Source organism: Oncorhynchus nerka, linkage group LG23, assembly GCF_034236695.1.
Source record: "Oncorhynchus nerka isolate Pitt River linkage group LG23, Oner_Uvic_2.0, whole genome shotgun sequence".
In the NCBI taxonomy this organism is placed as follows: domain Eukaryota; kingdom Metazoa; phylum Chordata; class Actinopteri; order Salmoniformes; family Salmonidae; genus Oncorhynchus; species Oncorhynchus nerka.
The window spans coordinates 48350725-48368459 of record NC_088418.1 but is presented as its reverse complement, the minus strand read 5'-3'; the positions used below and the strand labels follow the sequence as shown (position 1 = coordinate 48368459).

The 17735-nt window shown below is 41.9% G+C and overlaps 1 protein-coding gene across 1 annotated transcript; it reads right to left on the bottom strand.

Annotated features, from left to right (window-relative positions):
- Nucleotides 1–1640: 1640 nt before the first annotated feature.
- LOC115106976 (tRNA-dihydrouridine(20a/20b) synthase [NAD(P)+]-like) lies at nucleotides 1641–17684 on the bottom strand. The gene is made up of 12 exons (XM_065008402.1): nucleotides 17342–17684; nucleotides 17105–17226; nucleotides 16717–16957; nucleotides 16351–16577; nucleotides 15506–15774; nucleotides 14349–14455; nucleotides 4847–4947; nucleotides 4543–4690; nucleotides 4122–4257; nucleotides 3728–3830; nucleotides 3371–3462; nucleotides 1641–2636 (listed from the first exon to the last, which is right to left on the bottom strand). The coding sequence occupies exons 1-12, from the start codon at nucleotides 17425–17427 to the stop codon at nucleotides 2601–2603; spliced, it is 1668 nt and encodes a 555-aa protein (XP_064864474.1). The 5' UTR covers nucleotides 17428–17684; the 3' UTR covers nucleotides 1641–2600.
- Nucleotides 17685–17735: the final 51 nt, after the last annotated feature.

Genomic DNA, 17735 nt, shown 5'->3' with positions numbered 1-17735 from the left:
ACGCTACAGGCTTGGAATACCTGTATTTGGGAAGTTTCTCCCATTCCTTTCTGAAGATCCTCTCAAGCTCTGTCAGGTTGGATGGGAAGCGTTGCTGCACAGCTATTTTCAGGTCTCTCCGGAGATGTTCGATCAGGTTCAAATCCGGGCTCTGGCTGGGCCACTCAAGGACATTCAGAGTCTTGTCCCGAAGCCACTCCTGCGTTGTTTTGGCTGTGTGCTTAGGGTCGTTGTCCTGTTGGCAGGTGAACCTTCACGCCAGTCTGAGGTCCTGAGCGCTCTGGAACAGGTTTTCATCAAGGATCTCTCTGTACTTTGCTCTGTTCATCCTCCTGACTAGTCTCCCAGTCTAGCCACTGAAAAACATCCCCACAGCATGATGCTGCCACCACCATGCTTCACAGTAGGTGGTAGGTTTCTTCCAGATGTGACGCTTGGCATTCAGGCCAAAGAGTTCAATCTTGTTTCTCATGGTCTGAGAGTCCAAGTGGGCTGTCATGTGCCTTTTACTGAGGAGTGGCTTCCGTCTGGCCACTCTACCATAAAGGGCTGATTGTTGGAGTGCTGCAGAGATGGTTGTCCTTCTGGAAGGTCACCTCCCTGACCAAGGCCCTTCTCCCCCGATTGCTCAGTTTGGCCAGGCAGCCAGCTCTAGGAAGAATCTTGGTGGTTCCAAACTTCTTCCATTTAAGAATGATGGAGGACATTGTGTTCTTGGGGTTCTTCAAAGCTGCAGACATTTTTTGGTATCCTACACCAGATCTGGGCCTCGGCACAATCCTGTCTTGGTGCTCTACGGATAACTCCTTCCACCTCATGGCTTGGTTTTTGCTCTGACATGCACTGATAACATGGGACCTTATATAGACAGGTGTGTGTTTTTCCAAATCATGTCCAATCAATTGAATTTACCACAGTGGACACCAATCAAGTTGTTGAAACATCTCAAGGATGATCAATGGAAACAGGATGGACCTGAGCTCAATTTCGAGTCTTATAGCAAAAGGTCTTAATACTTGTGTAAATAAGGTATTTCTGTTTTCGCTTTGCCATGCGGTATTGTGTGTCTTTTGCTGAGAAATTGTATGTATTTAATACATTTTAGAATAAGGCTGTAACATAACGTGGAAAATGTCAAGGGATCTGACTACTTTCCGAATGCACTGTATGCCGCGTTTACCATGAATGCAGTCTCCGCTGACGTTGGAATCTGCCTTTATATTTTAATCACACGCGTGCTGAATTTCCACGATACGAATTGAATAGAGTTCGTAATGTGCCAAAATATCAGAACAAAAACATTATAGCCAATTCTCAGGTTGAATGAAGTTTGGACCTACATTTAGTGAATAAACACTAAATATTATACAGGTAATTATTTCAATCACTGGGGTTCGTGGGCCAAATATATGTTGATTTGGCAAGTGATACCAAGGAACATTTTTAATTGAATCCCTTCTGGGTTTTTTTTTTTAAACAAATGAAATGGATGGCATTTCTCACACCCTTAAAATATCTGAATGTATATAGTTGTATTTCTTCGATTAAACAAAGAGAATATCTACAATAATAAAACATTTTTAACATGGGATAACATGTTGGTATGTGGAGACAATTTTTCCAAAGTAAAAAATAACAGATTTAGCCGCAAAAACAACTTTAATAATGAGCCATACTGAAATATTGAAAACAACTTTCCAACCAGATTTTTGTACTTTAAAATATATCTACAATCATCTGAAAGGCACTTATTCTCTCAGCGATGCTACTGTTCGCAAGTTTTGGAATGTAATGTACAGTACTGGGGGATGTACAGTACAGTACAGTACTGGGGCCCTATAAGAGATAGGGGATGGAGGCTAGAGGAAGATTTGTTGGTCGCTTATCAATCCCACTTCAAGTGCTGACCCAGTCTACCCAACCCAAACCCTGGGCTACGACAGTCAATACAGGGAGTCAGGGTGAGAAGAGGAAAGATGCATTTCCCCAGACTTTTCCATTTCACTATCCTTATTACAAAACAGAAAATCATGACCGTGACCCTGTGTAATATTCACAAACCCTCCACATCTAAGAGGAATGAAGAACATTGATATCAAATATTCAACAACAAAAATGACTCAATATAGCTTCTCTACCCCTATGAACTCAATCCTAATTTTGTTTTACAAAACACATACAACTCAATCTGTAATATGCATTGCTGCTAAGGTAAAAATAAATAAAAGAAGGATGAATGCAATGGTGGTGCTCTTGCGATATACAGGGGGAAAAAACTACATAGCAAGCCCATTACATCAAAAATATATTCACAGTAGACGACCACTGTAATCTGAAGCTTGTACTGCCATCCGTTCTCCAAAAGTCAGCGAGTTATAGAAACACTATTTCTAGGCTGGTCTAGTAGCTATTCTATTACAAACGTGCTCAGGTGCCTTTTATCTGAGGTTTGGCGGCTCAGTGAGGCCTTGGAGGAGTATTTTGGTGACATCATGCACAGTGCTTCAGTATGTCAAAGGAAAGTGACAGCGTGCCTGACAGTATTTCTGGTTTCTTGGTTCGATCTGTAAACATTCTGACCGTTGTAGTCATAAGCCCGATCAATCATCCTTTTTATCTCCACTCTCTTGAAGATCCTGGAAAAATAAAGAATATATACAGTATATCTGAAGTGGCACAAGTAAATGTACAATAGTAGTACTAAAGTCAGAGCTGTAGTTTTCTGTCTACATTTGAGCAGGGTAATAATATATAGCTTTGAACAAGGCAGGGTGAGTAGTAATATCAAATATATACAGTGCCTTCAGAAACTATTCATCCCTCGTGATTAATTTCACATTGTTGTGTTACAGCCTGAATTCAAAATGGATTAAATAAAAAAAATATTCTCTCCCATCTATACATGTGCCTTTTTTGGCACTATTTGTTGAAAATGAAATACAGAAATATCTCATTTACATGAGTATTCACACCCCTGAGTGGATACTTTGTAGAAGCACCTTTGGTAGCGATTACAGCTGAGTGTCTTTATGGGTAAATCTAAGAGTTGTCCACACCTGGATTGAGAAGTATTTTCCCCATTATGCTTTTCGAAACTCTTAAAGCTCTGTCAAATTGGTTGTTGATCATTTTCAGGTCTTGCCATAGATAGATTTTCAAGTAGATTTAAGTCAAAACTAACTTGGCCGCTCAGGAACAGTCACTATCACTACCGCTCATTTAGGCTTGCCATAAGAAAGGGGTTGAATACGTCGACTCAAGACATTTCAGCAATTTTCGAAATGTAACAACATTTGGATGAAGTCAAGGGGTGTGAATACTTTTGTAGGCTAAGTGTAGATACTGTATGTACGAGCAAGTCTGGGGTTACCTGGTGTTCTTTCAGCAGTCGGTCGTATTCTTTGGTCAGTCCATCGGATTGTTTCTTCATAGCTTCCATCTCGGATTGGGACTTTTCCAAGGCTAGGGAAAACATTAACCACAAAGCATTCCCATTATCATCCAATTCCCATGCATATCCTCCAATCTATCTACAAGGTGACATGCTATGGTTCAGAGTGCACATTCTCGAACAGAAATCGAAGCCCATGTTTGTTTTATTGTCATTATAGTCCGATTTAATTTGGTTGGTTATTGTAGTTGTACATTTTCACTTTATTGAAATATTATTGGATTTGTGGTTCTATTATTCAGTCTGTCACAAAATGATTGTGTGTTTCTTCCTTACATTCCTCTGAGCCTTTCAGTTCTCCTCTCAGTTTCTCCACCTCTGACCTCAGCAGCTCGTTTCCCTCCGCTGTGGCCTTGTCCCCCTTCCCATACATCAGAGTCTGAAACAAACACAGGTCATGGCGAGGAAGAATGACAAACATGAACCACTTACCACACTTCTCAACCATATGCAGTACCAAAATAACTTTAGTTTCTTTTAGTGTGGATGAAGGCCCACATCTCAGAGTAGGAATTCTGATATAGCATCAGTTACACCTTTTAGATCAAAATGAATACGTTTTCATGGACAAGGGGGGCATTATCCTAGATCAGCGCTCCTCTTCTTTTTGAGACCCTTTTAAATACGGGCTCAGGTGCAGAAAGGGCAGTGATACTGGGTATGACTTCACCTGTTTCAGTAGCTCATTGTCCTCCATGTATTTCTTGGCAGTTTGGTTGGCACACTCTGCCTTGATCTGCAGAGAGGCTGTGGTGCCAGACTCCGTCGCCAGCTGGTTGATCAGAGTGATCACCCGCCTCAGAACTCTGTAGGGAAACAACACACATAGATTGTGTTCAATACTTCAGCTGCCACCTGAACTTGTCCTTCCGAACACATTTTTTGTTTTCCGTTGATAAACATTTTGCTACGGTGTGCCCTACTGAAAACGACCGAGTGTTATGGTCATTGTAATGAATTAAGACATCTCTATGACTACGACGATCCATGCACTGGCTCTTTTCACCCGTATCCATCCCAATGTGATGACGACACAGCGAGGACTCAGTATGTCGATGGGTGAGTGATGGACAGACCGATCCAGGACTTACAGCCAGAGGAAGAGGGTAAAGCCAGAGATGTAGAGGTTCCTCTGGGCTCTGAACAGCTTCATGTGGAGGTGGTCAAACATGTTGGGATGCAGATTAGCTTCCTTGCCGTTTCCCACGCCCGAATACTTCCTCACCTCACGCAAAGCATCTACAGGAGGGCGTGCAGGTGTTGTACGACATCGTTAAACATGGTAAAACATTGAGATTGCAAAAGTATTACATGAGATTGTAAGATCTCTGGTGAGAGATTGTCATTATGATCTGTGAGTAAATTAAAACATGACACTTTTTGACATCAGCTTACCAAGGAAGAGGACTATAAGGATTATGATCATGGCAAGGAAGAATTTATTCCAAAACCTGGCCATTTTGTTCCATATTCTCAGCTGGAAGATACACTGCCATCTGCAAAACAGCACAAAAACATAATGTTGAGACTCAGAACACTGCAACAGCAAGTCAATGTCTAATAAAATAGCACTGGATGCAGCTTAGGACTGTCCCCGACTAAAACAAATCCTAGTAGTCCGAAAGTCCTTTCGAACTAATAGATTTCTCTACATTGTCATACATGTATTTTTTCATATATAGACACGTGTTTTAATAAAATAATCTAAGATGCTTGTCTGACGATTTAAGTGAACTGTTTGATTAAATGAGACACAAATGACTCAAGAGGGAGCAAGAGATCAAGATAACCAGAAGAAAAATAAAACATATTAACCTGACCATCCCCCTCCCGCTGGCTTTCTACTCTCCTGAAGTTGCCGTAGGCTGAACCAATTATAGGATACAGACCTAGAAAGCCTGAGCATATTCAGTAGTCCCATTGTATTACGACCGGTCATAGCTTTAGGCTAAGTCCCGGAAGGTAAGCCAGGCTGGTACCTGCAGGCTGGTACCAGCAGAGGGTAAGTCCTAGGGGGTAAATCCCGAGTGGGGTTGGTTCCCTACTAGACCCGTAAAGGGGGAATGAAAGTCCCAGCCGTGGTGATCGTAAGGCCGCAGAGAGTGTGTATGGACAAATTGTTATGCTTGTGTACTAGCACGGTCGGTTCCTTTAAGGGTAGGTCCCGAGATCCATGAATGACATTATGGTGTAGGGTAGGTTCCATAAGGATAGGTCCCGAGATCCATGAATGACATTATGGTGTAGGGTAGGTTCCATAAGGATAGGTCCCGAGATCCATGAATGACATTATGGTGTAGGGTAGGTTCCATAAGGATAGGTCCCGAGATCCATGAATGACATTATGGTGTAGGGTAGGTTCCATAAGGTTAGGTCCCGAGATCCATGAATGACATTATGGTGTAGGGTAGGTTCCATAAGGTTAGGTCCCGAGATCCATGAATGACATTATGGTGTAGGGAAGGTTCCATAAGGTTAGGTCCCGAGATCCATGAATGACATTATGGTGTAGGGAAGGTTCCATAAGGTTAGGTCCCGAGATCCATGAGTGACATTACAGTGTAGGGTAGGTTCCGTATAGGATAGGTCCCTAGTGGGGGTATTCCTCTGTGAGATCTGGAAGGGGGATGAAAGTGCCAGCCACAGTGGCAGAGAGGCAGTAGAGTGTATTTTTATTTATTTATTTAATTTCACCTTTATTTAACCAGGTAGGCAAGTTGAGAACAAGTTCTCATTTATAATTGCGACCTGGCCAAGATAAAGCAAAGCAGTTCGACAGATACAACGACACAGAGTTACACATGGAGTAAAACAAACATACAGTCAATAATACAGTATAAACAAGTGGATAGTGATAAAAGGTTGCCTGTAACTTCTGGAGGAGAGCATCATCCATGGTTAGAAAATAAATACATAAATATATTCAAATGAGGTTTGAACATGATTCGAGTGTATTAGCAGTAGCAATAAGGAGAGGTTGATTAATGCCCTATTGGGGCAGGGAACCGTGACAGATTATGTGGAAATAGGAAGACAAGTGGGAATAATGTTGGTAATGTGTGTTATCAACAACAGTGATATTTGAGGCGTAACACTGGAATAAGACAGGTCACCAGTATTCTCCAGTAATACATTTGCAGACGCTATAGCATTGGTTCTAATACAAGGTATTAGGTGACGTGACCAAGGCACAAATACCATAACTACTCTCCGGGGAAGTGGGTATCGCTACCATGGGAAATAGTTAATAAAAAAGGCGTGTATTAGAGCCAGGAGTGAAGAAATCGATACACTCTGGACACCATCGGGAGAGGCTTCGGAATAATAAATGTTGTATTTGCGACCAGCAGTCCCGATTCTTACTGTAAAGCGGGGCTAGAGGAAGAGCAGTTTAAAAAAGCCATAGAGGCGCACAAGCATTCTACCAAATCAGCTCGAAAATGGATGAAATAGATTCCACTCTCAAAGCATCATGCTCTAACTCCGCTCATTTCGCAGTTGTGCAAGGGGTTAGTTAATACAGTCAGTCACAATGAAAGTCAATAACAGTGGTTTCAATGGCCAAGGTAAGACAAAAAAACAGGGAGGGAAACGTAGCGAAAAAACATCAAAGTGTAGGGCGATAAGATTCCTATTTTATATGTGGGGCCGTTGGTTATTGGAAGAATACATGTAGTGTGGTAATGGAGCATACTGCACCGACTGCATTCAGAGGGAATGCTGCGATGCGAGCGTTTGCATTTTATTTATTTTTTACAAAAGAACAAGCAGCGAACATTCTTGAAGAGAGCAGGGCAGGAAACTCTCACAAAATGGTGTACGGCCTTGGTTCGATCGATAGTGGTTCATAGATATGGCAGTTTCTATGTGAAGGGAGACGTTGGAGGCCACGTCTCACACAACTTTCTAATAGATGCCTGGGCTCAAATATCGCTGATTCCTTACAATAAGAAATATGCTACATTTACGACAGGGAAAAGCGTTACATTGAGCAAAGTAACAGGGGCAGCATCGAAAGCAATACGATTACTACCTGTCTTTAAACATAGGACCAGTAACGAAGACCCGGATAATTTTACATTGGAGGAAGTGGAGACGATTTTGGGGTTGGATAATCCTTGCGAGAATTAAAGACAATGTCTAACAAAAGAATGATGAAATAGATTTATAGAATGGACGAAAGGGGGGAGGGGTCACGAGAAATTAGAGTTGGGGTTACCAAACCTAAAATTAACTTTTAAAATGTTTGTTCGGGTGGTGCGGTGGTTATGGAAAATCATGGGGAAAAGAGACCAGTCATATACGTGAGTAAATGGTTAGACTCAGTGGCCAGATAAAAGTCACCGTGTCTATGGGTAGTATATACTAAATAAAGGGTACATAAATGTTGGGGAAGATTAAAACAAGCGCTTAATGATTGGAGGGAGGACAGTGGACTTTGTAATTGAAACTTTTAGGTTGCTGACTAAGGGAACGGAACGCTAAAGAAATGTACACTCTCTCCTCCAGGAGAGGATGGGGTGTCATTATCTCGCTCCTTGCAATGTTCCCAAAACTGTGGTCTTGGGAGAGCAGTTAGTGAAATTCTGCAGTTTTATAAGTATAAAGACATCTGGATTAGGCCATAAATGGAGCTTCCAGATAAGGAATGCCTGAACATTTGTGTGTTTTTGTCTTATGGTTTACCACACGCACACCAGTTATGAATAATTGTTATTGGTGTTAATTCCATGTTTGATTTATTGTGTGTGTCTTTTCAATTTGGTTTTAAACTGGGCACGCAATATTATGGACATGTTTGAGATGTTTTAAATGGATGGTGATATAGTGTTTTAAATGGATGGTGATATAGTGTTTTAAATGGATGGTGATATAGTGTTTTAAATGGATGGTGATATAGTGTTTTAAATGGATGGTGATATAGTGTTTTAAATGGATGGTGATATAGTGTTTTAAATGGATGGTGATATAGTGTTTTAAATGGATGGTGATATAGTGTTTTAAATGGATGGTGATATAGTGTTTTAAATGGATGGTGATATAGGGTTTTAAATGGATGGTGATATAGGGTTTTAAATGGATGGTGATATAGTGTTTTAAATGGATGGTGATATAGTGTTTTAAATGGATGGTGATATAGGGTTTTAAATGGATGGTGATATAGGGTTTTAAATGGATGGTGATATAGGGTTTTAAATGGATGGTGATATAGTGTTTTAAATGGATGGTGATATAGGGTTTTAAATGGATGGTGATATAGTGTTTTAAATGGATGGTGATATAGGGTTTTAAATGGATGGTGATATAGGGTTTTAAATGGATGGTGATATAGTGTTTTAAATGGATGGTGATATAGTGTTTTAAATGGATGGTGATATAGTGTTTTAAATGGATGGTGATATAGTGTCTTAAATGGATGGTGATATAGGGTTTTAAATGGATGACCACTACCATAAAGGCCTGATTGGTGGAGTGCTGCAGAGATGGTTGTCCTTCTGGAAGTTTCTCCCTTCTCCACAAAGGAACTCTAGAGCTCTGTCAGAGTGATCATTGGGTTCTTGGTCACCTCCCTGACCACGGCCCCCCTCCCCCAATTGCTCAGTTTGGGGGGGGGGGTCACCTCTAGGAAGAGTATAGGTGGTTCCAAACTTATTCCATTTAAGAATGATGGAGGCCACTGTGTTCTTGGAAACTTCAATACTGCTGAATTCTTTTGGTACCCTTCCCCAGAACTGTGCCTCAACACAATCTGGTCTCGGAGCTCTACGGACAATTCTTTCAACTTCATGGCTTGGTTTTAGCTCTGACATGTACTGTCAAGGGTGGGACCTTATATAGACTAGTGTGTGAATTTAGCACAGGTAGACACCAATCAAGTTGTAGAAATATGTCAAGGATGATCATTGGAAACAGAATACAGCTGCAGCTCAATTTCAAGTCTCATAGCAAAGGGTCTGAAAACGTATGTAAATAAGGTATGTTTTTTTCATTTTGAATTAATTTTCAAAAATGTCTAAAAGCTTGTTTTCACATTGTCATTATGGGGTATTGGGTGTAGATTGCTGATGCTTTTTATTTGATTTAATACGTTTTAGAATAAGGCTGTAACGTATCAAAATGTGGAAAAAGTCAAGGAATCAGAATGCACGCACGCACACACATATATAAACTCTGCAAAAAAACAAACGTCCCTTTTTCAGGACCCTGTCTTTCAAAGATAACTCGTAAAAATAAAAAATAACTTCACAGATCTTCATTGTAAAGTGTTTAAACACTGTTTCCCATGTTTGTTCAATGAGCCATAAACAATTAATGAACATTAGGTCACTAAAGAGGCCTTTCTACTGAAAAACACCAAAAGAAAGATGCCCAGGGTCCCTGCTCAATTGCTTGAACATGCCTTAGTCATGCTGCAAAGAGGCATGATGAGGACTGCATATGTGGCCAGGGCAATAAATTGCAATGTCTGTACTGTGAGACGCCTAAGACAGCGCTACAGGAAGACAGGACGGACAGCTGATCGTCCTCGCAGTGGCAGACCATGTGTAACGACACCTGCACAGGATCGGTACATCTGAACATCACACCTGCGGGACAAGTACAGGATGGCAACAACAACTGCCCGAGTTACACCAGGAACACACAATCCCTCCATCAGTGCTCCGACTGTCCGCAATAGGCTGAGGCTGCACCGAGGCCTTTTAGGCCTGTTGTAAGGCAGGTCCTCGCCAGACATCACCGAAAACAACGTTGCCTATGGGCACAAACCCACCGTCACTGGACCAGGCAGGACTGGCAAAAAGTTATCTTCACACGAGTCGCGGTTTTGTCTCAGCAGGGGTGATGGTCGGATTCGCGTTTATCGTCGAAAGAATGAGCATAACACCGAGGCCTGTACTCTGGAGCGGGATCAATTTGAAGGTGGAGGGTCCGTCATGGTTTGGGGCAGTGTGTCACAGCATCATCGGACTGAGCTTGTTGTCATTGCAGGCAATCTCAACGCTGTGCGTTACAGGGAAGACATCCTCCTCCCTCATGTGGTACCCTTCCTGCAGGCTCATCCTGACACGACCCTCCAGCATGACAATACCACCAGCCATATTGCTCGTTCTGTGTGTGATTTCCTGCAACACAGGAATGTCAGTGTTCTGCCATGTCCAGCGAAGAGCCCAAATCTCAATCCCATTGAGCAGGTCTGGGACCTGTTGGATCGGAGGGTGAGGGCTAAGGCCACCCCCCCCTTCCCTTTTCACACATTACAGTGTCATGACTCCTGTGAGGATCCGAAGGATCAGGTTACAGTGGGTCCGCTCTACAGAGGGGGAGAGGGGTGAAGTTGGCCGTTTTATGATGGTCGTAAATACCTTACAGAAACTCGCTCTTCCTTGTCATGCAATATTGAGGGAAAGAAACCTCTGTGGAACAAAGGGAGTCCTCCCGCCAAAAACTACAACAACAGATTGGGGAATTAAACAATATTTATCTTTGTCCAAACGGTTGGAATGATCCGTGGGCACTTAAATAACAATTATGTTAGATCAGTTGTGTTTTGGGATCCCATGAAGGACAGTATAACAACATAACTGTGTCTCTGAATGTGTATATTTCCCAGTGACCAGGGTCACACATAAATGTTGGGAAACTGATATGATTAAATATGAAACTATTTGTGAGAAGATGTAAATAGCACTCGTGACAAAAATTTACATTTAGTCAAGAAAATGCAGGGACCCATGTTGAAATGGCTTCTACTCTAAAGACCAGAGAGCTGGTTAAGAAAACTACAAGACTACACATTCACAGTCTGCAGCTGTATATGTAAAATAGTCTAGTAAAGTTGACCAAAGACAAGAGAACACTTCCATATCGAACTACCGATTGGTCCTCTGAAAGATCCATTCTGGAGAACATTTCCCTATCAACAACCATTGGTACATCTGACGTATCCATTATAACAGAGCTACAACTACGAAAGACTGATCTCTGGTGGACAAACCAGAGACTTTCTGTCGCTGACTCTCCAGCAGATGGACCAGCGATTTCAACAGAGAAACAACATGACATACAGTCGTAAATATATAAATTGCACTTCCTTTAGAAAGAGCGGGTGTTCATGTGCAAAGTATTAGCATTTCAATGAGCCTAGTTATCAGCTGTGTGTACGATAGTGAAGTCTTATGTCTTTTGTCCTGCTCTTTCTTACATGCCCTCCCCTTTAATTCTGTGTAACAAGCCGTCATATCGGTTTAGTCCACTAAGGACTTCTCATTGCAAGAGTTTGCAACATTCAGAATATGACTGAGGTAATAATAGATTAATAAGTGACTGTAATCGATAAGAAAATATCTGAAGAGAGTTACATTCGGGAAAAAGTAGCTCTTCAACAACATTTTCTGTGGTGCCCCGACTTCCTAGTTAATTCATCTTTACATGATTGGTTTAATCACGTAATAATTACACAGAGAATTGATTTGATAATATAACTAATGATAGCCCAAAGACACTACCTTATTCTAAAATGGATTAAAATGGATTAAATACTCCACCCCTAATCAATCTACACACAATACCCTAAAAAACTAAACCAAAACAGGTTTAGGTCTTTTTTTTTATTTTATAAAAAATAAAACAGAAATACCCCATTTACATAAAGTATTTAGACCTTTTGCTATGAGAGATTAGATGTTTCTACAACTTGGAGTCCACCTGTAGTAAATTCAATTGATTGGACGGGATTTGGAAAGGCACACACCGGTCTATATAAAGTCCCACAGTTGACAGTACATGTCAGAGTAAAAACCAAGCCATGAGGTCAAAGAAATTGTCTGTAGAGCTCCAAGAGTGTCAAGGAACAGATCTGGGGAAGGTTACCACAAAATTTCAGTAGCATTGAAGGTCCCCAAGAACACCGTGGCCTCCATCATTCTTAAATGGAAGCAGTTTGGAACCACCAAGACTTTCCTAGAGCTGACCGTCTGGCCAAACTGAGCCATCAGGGGAGAAGGGCCTTGGTCAGCGAGGTGACCAAGACCACGGTGATTACTCAGACAGAGCTCTAGAGTTCCTCTGTGGAGATGGGAGAACCTTCCAGAAGGACAACCATCTCTGCAGCATTCCACCAATCAGGCCTTTATGGTAGTGGCCAGACAGCCACTCCTCAGTAAAAAAGGCACGACAGCCCACTTGGAGTTTGCCAAAAGGCACTTAAAGGACTCTCTGACCATGAGAAACAAGATCCTCTGGTCTGATGAAACCAAGATTGAACTCGAGCCTGAATGCCAAGCATCACATCTGGAAGAAACCTGCCACCATCCCTGCGGTGAAGCATGGTGGTGGCAGCATCATGCTGTGGGGATGTTTTTCAGCGGCAGGGACTGGGAGACTAGTCAGGATCGAGGGAAAGATGAACGGAGCAAAGTACAGAAAGATCCTTGATGAAAAACTCAGAACCTCAGACTGGAGCAAAGGTTAATCTTCCAAAAGGACAACGACCCTAAGCACACAGCCAAAACAACACCGGAGTGGCTTCGTTGACAAGTCTCCGAATGTCCTTGAGTTGCCCAGTCAGCCCCCGGACTTAGCTGTGCAATAGCTGTGCAGCGACGCTTCCATCCAACCTGACAGAGGTTGAGAGGATCTGCAGAAAATAATGGGTGAAACGTTGTTTCTATGGAAGGTATAGCTAAGCCCAGAGGCATATATTAAGAAATAAATTACTCTGGCTAATCCTAATCAGACCTGCCTGTTTTCACAGATGAAGTAAAATTATGCAAATTACTTCGCTCGTGAAACGTGTCCCTCAAATGACATAACTGTAATAACAGTGTGAGTGCACTGGACAGAACCTTGTGCTATTTAATCCATGGAACTAGCACTCCCAAGTCAAAAAGTAATGTGCATTCCACAGGTTTATAAATGAGTCATCTAAAATAATAATCAAGATTATGAAAGGTTTTGCAGCACAGCTGAGAGTTCTTGAAGGCACACAAGTGTGCTGCGGCACTTCGGTTGGGAACCACTGGCCTAGATGTCTATGACTCATTCACATTTGGTCTGGTCCGGACTGACCAAATTTGAACTTGATCAGGGTCATTAGAAAACTCCCCAGCATGCTATGCAAGTATTTGTTTTTACATTTTGGCCATTCAGCAGACTGGATGCCTGAGCACGTTGATTTTGTTCACACGCACCAGAAGAACAGTAAACACAGGTAGAAATATCAAAACAAATTATATTAATTTGGTGACAAGTAAAAAAGCATTAAACATGTATGGCAATTGTGTTAGCTAGCTTGCTGTTGCTAGCTAATTTGTCCTGGGATATAGACATTGGGTTGTTATTTTACATGAAATGCACAAGGACCACTACTCCGGCAATTAATCCACAGATAAAACGGTAAACCAAATGAGTTTCTCATCTCTCCTCCTTCCTTCAGGCTTCTTTTTCTTCTTTGGACTTTATATGGCAGTTGGCAACCAATTTTACGGAGCATTACTACAAACGACTGGAGTGAGGATTTGTGCTTGTTTAAATCTGTTAAATCTCTTGCTCACCTTGAGGGAGAGGTCGTTGTCCTGGCAGTCTCTGACCTCATCCCTACCGGCGGTCTCATTACTGTTGGTGATCAGGCTACCCCCGTTGTGTAGTCTGCAAACTTAATGATGGTGTTGAGTCATGCATTGCCACGCAGTTGTGGGTGAACAGGGAGTACTGGAGAGGACTAGCCACACACCCCTGAGGGGCCCCTGTGTTGAGGGTCAGTGTGATATGTTGTTGCATATGTTGTTCAGAACTGAAAATTAACCTGTCTGGAAAATACGTATTTTCGACATGATTTCAACTTAATTTTGCTTACTGGCTTGTTGCAGTTTCAGGACTGCCTAGGGCTCATTCCTACCTGGTGGCTGAGATGAAGGGTAGACAGAGGATAAGGAGTACACCTATTTCCACATAGAGGAAGAGGGCAACTGCAGTCCATTGCAAAGTCATCTCTAAAAATACAGTCTGTAAAAGATAAAACATTTTAAGCAATAGAGGTCCTTTTCCCAGTCTGGCAGTAGGTTATTTTGCCAGAATGGAAACGGACTGGTTTAATAGTTGATGTCAACAACAGAAACAATTAACTGGCTACGTAGCTAGCTAGTTTCCTATGGATATATTTCAGCTAATGTGAAACCACCAATGCAAATGTATTGCGAACAGTGCTGTTCCTGTTTCAGTGATAAGCCTCTTATCCTAGCTAGATACGTAATGTTACAAAGTTCACATGCTTGGTAAATAACAGCCAGTAGTACTAAATATATGCTGTTTCATTCAGTGTGTAACATACGTCCTTATATCATATAAATAGTAGCTGTGCCTCATAGAAATAGTAGCTAGCTATACATTGCTAAAGACTTTGCCTCATGCAGTGACATCTGCCAGGTACTATAGCTGGCAATATTTTTCTAAGGCAGGACACGATAGCTATCTAGCTAACTGGTACTAGCTAACGTTAGGACTTTTGTGAAATACACAGTAACTACACATATGATCAAGTTCAATATCGTAATAATTATGCAAAGTATGTAACTTACTCTGCGGCACCCGAACAAAGAAACAGGAGGTTGAAAAGAGAAAAGCAAACTTTGGAGACAGTTGTTTCACTCCTCCTTTTTCGTCTCATTGGAATGACGTCATACATAACCTTTTACAGTAGCTGTTCGTTTACGGTTTTATCCTCTACTGAGAACCAATAAGGTTCTGCCATATATTGTTAATACCATACTGTACACATCATGGAAATGACAAATATGTTGAAATTCGGTGTAATGTGTTTGGTTTTGTTTGTACCTTTTGACCATTTCTGACTGGACATGTTGAAGTGAATCTGATTGTATTGCAGCCTCACACACTGCACTCTGATTTTTTTTACGTGCTCACACACTGCACTCCTCTATCAGAATGAGATAAAAAATAAATTAAAAAAAAGGTAATATAGTAAATAAAAGCTTTTATTCCATTGGAAATATGATTAATAACATACAATAAATTATACCCAGCCAGTGTTTATGATAGGCCTACTGTCTGTGTGTCTGGGGATCCATATGTGTTGTGGAGGTAGTCTATGACTGCGGCGGTGCTTTGCAGGGAGTTGAACACCTTCCTCTCGGGCTGGGAGCTGACCCTCTCCAGCATGTAAATGAGGTGCTGGTGGAAGCAGGTGAAGGGGGTCCCCTGGTTCGTGGCGAGGTCCACCCAGTCCCACACACACTCAAGAGGGGTCTCGTTGTAGCCAGCGAACATGGCCGGGTTGGACAACAGCCCCCGGGCTGCCATCACACCTACAGGACAGGGCACGTGGGGTGGGAAGTGTCTTGAGTGAGCCATTTAACAATAAAGATCCTGTATTGATATATTCCATCTTTCTCAAATTATTTCTGTGAATGGAACCTCTATCTACCCATTTATGTATTTACAATGAATATATGTTAAGATGGCACAATAAACAGAAAATGATTTCCCTGGAGGGAATGAGAGGTTACAGAATAAATGCAGATGAAAAGCAGATAAAGTGTTTATGATAACGAGTAAACAGTGGGCTATGCAGTTCTTTGAAAATAAACCATGATAGTGGCTCCCCCCCAGAAACCCCCCATGTTGTGGTATATTTTCATTGTGGATCACTTTGGCCTATATAAGGGGATTTAATATGAAGCTATTTCAAGAGTGTCTTTCCCATGGAAATAACTACACATGTGTAGTTACTAAGGATCTGTCTCATATGACACCCTATTCCCATACTGAGTGCACTATTTTTGACCAGAGTCCCGTGTGACTGCCTTTGGAGTCTCTGGTCACAAGTAGTGCACAATATTGGGAATAAAGAATCAATTGTGATTTGCACAAATATAACTGACCATCAACTCCAGTGAGCTGGTGAGTGGTCTCCACATCTCGGAGGGTCTTTATGTCTCCGTTGGCGACGACAGGGACTGACAGGCTGTCCTTGATGGTCTTGATGGCGTCAAAGTGGACCGGCTGGTGGCGCTCCTCTGCGGTTCGACCATGGACCGTTATCCAGGACACCCCTGCCGCCTCTGCCTTCTGACACAGGTCCACCGTACGTCGCAGGTCCTTGTGAATTCTGAGAAAAGAGAGAGGAAACAACAACTACAAAAGGAACTTCATGACACTTAGGTTATTTGCTAAATAAAGCTTTAACAAGCTCTTTTGTCATTGAAGTAAAAGTGAAACAATTATTTTGGTGATTTGATCACTCTTACCGTATTTTGATGGAGGCTGTGTAGTTAGGATTGTCCACTTGGTTCCTGACATGTCGAACCATGTCTTTGACCAGCTCAGGTTTGTTGATAAGGCATGCCCCGTAGCCATCTGACATGGCCCACCGCTGGGGACAGCCACAGTTGAGGTCCACTCCATCAGAGAAGGGTGCGACCACACAGGCTGCATCAGCCAGGGTCTGGGCATCACTAGCAGCAAACTGCACAATCAGAGGACGGTCAGCTGATGGGAGAGACAGAGAGCATTAAAGTTGGATTTAATTGACACCAAATTGACAGTCTCCACACATCAATGACAACAGACACCAAACCCCTATAGTTTGAGAGGCATCTAATATTTCCTTGAAGAAAAAAAGTGATCCCATATTACCTTCATTAGTTGTAAATTCACTGTCTCTGGCTTTGACAGAACGCATAAAATCAGGAGCAACTATCATTGGAGTGAAGCAAATGTCACAGTCAAATTTCCTCACCAGTGACCTGAATGCCAACCTGGAAAAGTTGGGGAAAAAACGACGAGTTATAGCTATTGCTCAACCTATTTCAGCTATCTGCACAAAACCGCTGAACAAGTCATTGAAAATGTACGAATATCAGATAATCTTACTTTGAATACCGGACCATAGGAGCACAGATTTTCAGAACTTTCCCTTCCTCAAACATGTCCATCATGTTGGTGGTCGTCATTTTCATAGACCGTACAGTACGTTTTAATCGCTAAAGTGAGCTAGTCAGTTAGCTAGCTAGCTAGCTAGATTGGCATGGCAATGCTCTTCTTTCCACAGTCGAAACTGTTTGTTGCATGCAGTTTATGACCTATTCTAACGTTGGTGTGACTAGATAACATTCATATTTAATGTAATTAAGCTAGCTAGTTAGCTAAAGATGACAAACACCCGAATGCAAACAATAACACGCGGTATGTTAGTGGGCGTGTCCTCCGAACAACCTTTCATGTTTTACCTTTGAACCTAAAAAGGATTTAAATATTTATTTATTTA